The 3,651-nt window shown below is 42.4% G+C and overlaps 1 protein-coding gene across 1 annotated transcript in view; it reads right to left on the bottom strand.

Moving 5' to 3' along the window:
• The window catches only part of LOC103354138 (mucin-21), an 8,654-nt gene extending 5,397 nt beyond the window's left edge, over nt 1-3,257 (bottom strand). Inside the window, exons 1-3 of the mRNA XM_008277420.1 lie at nt 3,172-3,257; nt 1,731-1,800; nt 47-970 (exon numbers count right to left, since the gene is read on the bottom strand). Coding sequence (XP_008275642.1) covers nt 47-970; nt 1,731-1,800; nt 3,172-3,189 — 1,012 coding nt within the window. The 5' untranslated portion in view covers nt 3,190-3,257. The remainder of the gene's footprint in view (nt 1-46; nt 971-1,730; nt 1,801-3,171) is intronic.
• Nucleotides 3,258-3,651: the final 394 nt, after the last annotated feature.

Here is a 3,651-nt window from a genome sequence, read left to right as displayed (position 1 = left end):
CCTCCAGAGGTGGTGGTTGGGGATTGGGTGATGGTGGATGCTATGCCTCCAGAGGAGGTTGTTTGCGTTTGGATGTTGGTAGATGGTGAAGCTCCAGAAGTGGCAGTAGGTGACTGGGTGTTCGTGGATGCTGAGCTTCCTAGAGTGGTTGTGGTTGTAGGGGACTGAGTGTTGGTGGATGCTGAACCTCCGGAGGTGGTGGTTGGCGACTGGGTGATGGTGGATGCTATGCCTCCAGAGGAAGTTGCTTGGGTTTGGATGTTGGTGGATGGTGAAGCACCAGAAGTGCCTGTCGGTGACTGGGTGTTAGTGGATGTTGAGCTTCCTAAGGTGGTTGTGGTTGTAGAGGACTGAGTGTTGGTGGATGCTGAACCTCCAGAGGTGGTGATCATTAAAGTACTTCCAAGGTTGTTGGAGGTGACAAATTGGGTGCTGGTTGTGGTACCTGTGCTGGTGGTGGTCGTCATAGGGGGTTGAGTGTTTACTGAGGTTGTTGTGACCCCAGAGGCGGTGGTGGAAGAAGAGGGTTGAGTGGTTGCTGTGTTTCCAGTGGTAGTGGATGCAGACTGCATGGCAGAAATGGTGGTGGGGGTTGCAGATTGCATGGTAGGCATGGTTGCTGTGTTTCCAGTGGTAGTGCTTGCAGACTGTGTGGCAGACATGGTGGTGGTTGCAGACTGCATGGCAGCCGTGGTTGTTGTGCTTCCGGTGGTTGTGGTGGTGGTGGTTGGGGGCTGTGTCGTAGAGGCTCCTTGGGTTCCGGATGCGGTAGTGGTTGCAGAAGTGATGGATGTCGGGGGCTGGGCAGTGGTGGTGGTGGTTACTGTGGCTGCGGTTGTGGTAGTGGAGGCTGCTGTGGTGGATAGGGAGTCAGCAGCAGAAGAAGTGGAGGACAGTGTGCTCTGAGCACCGACGCCTGACACTAATACTGATGGCAGAAGTAGTCCTACTAGGAGGAGATGTAGAATACCTATAAAGCCAGACATGTAGGGAAACATTTATGAAAAGTGCATGTTTTAGTGTTTGGAAACCTGAACATTCGAAATGAATAGCAGCTGTCTGGTTTATCTTGACAGTTATTATAAAATCATTAAATACTGGTGATCAGCGATAAATCTCAATTACTCTCATGTACACTTATCCAGAATGTCAACACACTAAACTAGGACCAAAAACCTTGACGTATAACTAATTATATCTAAGTGTAAAGTAAATGTTATAAACCGTGCTAAAGCTCATTATGTTGACATTGTCATTTTGAAACGTTTGCATCCTGATGTTAGGATTTTGCCTTAAGGACCATTGTGGGCTGTCAGTTTGGCTGAAGTGGTCAGGTTTAAACAGAAAATAAAATGTGAGCGGGAGTGACAGTGTGAAAACATGTAAATAAAGTTTGTATGTGGGTGAGGACATGCATGTAGCTCTGGTGCAAACTAACAATGCCAACATGCATGTGTCGTCTTTTTATTCACGAGAGAGCAGTTTGACGTCTACAGTTTTGGCACGGTGGAAGTTCTGTCCTAGAGTTTCAGTGGCGTCACGTTCTATTATTTAATGACAACTAGCTGTGATTGTACACTTTTTGTGTTTGTACAAGACTGTGCTCTAGTTCATGCAAGGAGATCTGCACACAAAAACAGCTAAATGACTCCCTGTGTATTATACCTCTGAGACTCAGCATGCATGCAACCAGTGGCAATGATTTTAAATGAACGAAACCGCACTCATACCTGTGTCTTTTATAAACGTCTTGGAGGCCATTATCCCATTGGCAGACAGAGAGAGAGGTGTTTGTCCAGCCTGCAATTACATCAAATCAGTCAAATTCCTGATAAACATAAAATTAAAATGAATACATGTCCACAAATTCTTACACATGTTGATAAATCTCTGCTAAGGAAATAAACTACACAACAGCAAAGTGAGCTTGTATGTTGACAAAAGCTCCTTATAATAGATGGCAATATAATCACAATTCAGGCTGTTTACCCATGCTAATAGGTCTTTGTATTACAGTAGTGCTTGTAACCCACCTGGGCAGCTCCTTTGAGCTGTAAGTGCTAAGTCATCTATGGTGTCCTCTTTTTACGATGCTAGAATTACTCTATAGAAACTCATAATTTATTTATTGAGTCACACTGCAAGAAATGTATAAATGTGAACTTTAAAGCAGCAACTGTTTTCACACAGTTTTAACATTGCTGGACTTGACAAGATTTTAAATATGATAAGAAGGTTGTAGCCATGCACACACACCCCATTTGTGTGGTAATTCCTGCTGAGACTAGTTCTGTGAGGTGACACACCATTATACCTTAATTTTTCCATTTGCGGCGGTTTATCAGTGAGTATAATTAAAATGTGTTTGTTCCTCGATCAGTCCCCTTGGGAGAGAAGCTAAGCGGCACGGCTTGTTTTTTTCCCTTCTCCCTTGGATCCCAGCATGACCTCCTATGGGCTCTACACCCTGGAAACTGAGTGACAACATTAGCCATTTTGGCTTATATGTCAAAATACTGACTTTAATTGGAAAAAAAAAAGGTGAAGTTTAGATTTCTTAGTTTGATATTAGCTCATCAGGTATCATACCCGCATGGTACAAGTAGCCCTCTTCCCTTCCCTACGTCTTCTTCATGTTGTATTGGTAAATAATGTGCAGCATGTAATTAGCAAACTAGTTAAAATGATAACGAAAGGACGCCTCAACAGTATCACCTGCTGTTAACATTTTTTTTTGAAGTTTCAAAAACACAATTATCTTCATAAACCTCACGAATAATAAAAAAAAGTGTCTGCATCTTTCACAATTTATCACAATCTGTGTAGAGAAAAATATGATAAATGATATTCAGAAAAGTAGAAGAAATTCTGAGAATGACTCTCAAGTTGATTAGATAATTTCTCTCATATTTATCTAAATAACTATTAGCGACGGACTCATTCATACCATTTTAGATTGATAATAGATACATATGAAATAAAACTGTTTGTTACAGGCAAATCTAACACATATTGGGCACACAACATCACCATGCTGCATCACTGTCTGGCTAAAGTGGCGCCACTGTTGCTGACCTGCGTCGCCTTGTGTTCAACTGTGCAAAAATATCAAAGCTACGTTCAGATAACACTCACTAAATCCATCATTTGAAAGGAGAAAAGTCCACTTACCTGCGATGAACTGTGCATGTTTTGTCGTCAGCTGTGGTTGAAGTGAATGAGCTTTCTCTGGCGTTACCTTTCTCAATTGCTCTCTGTCTCCTCCCCCCCTTCGCTTCCTGCTGACAGCCCCGTACTGGCAGCGTAATAAGTGGAAACTCATTTGCACTGCTTGACTTTGTGAGAGGAGGAGACTAAAGACCTGTTGTTGCTGGGTGGATCTTAAAATTCCCAAGAATCGATGTGGTAATGGTTTTGATCTAAAACCTACGTCTGTATTTTCACAGTGAGCGGGTGAAAACACAGCACTGCATGTGAAAACCACTGTTTCTTTCTGGATAAAAGGTTTTAATGACCGGAATCTGATCACACCAAGAGATCATATAAAACACCAAATCAGTGCAATTTCAACAACTTATCCAAAAAAAAAAAAATTCTAACTTTTGTCAACACAGCGCTACATTATAATGTAACCCATCCTTTTAAACATTT

Source organism: Stegastes partitus, unplaced genomic scaffold (assembly GCF_000690725.1).
Source record: "Stegastes partitus isolate 25-593 unplaced genomic scaffold, Stegastes_partitus-1.0.2 Scaffold97, whole genome shotgun sequence".
In the NCBI taxonomy this organism is placed as follows: domain Eukaryota; kingdom Metazoa; phylum Chordata; class Actinopteri; family Pomacentridae; genus Stegastes; species Stegastes partitus.
Note: the sequence above shows the minus strand (reverse complement) of the source record. Positions and strands in the feature narration are given on the sequence as shown.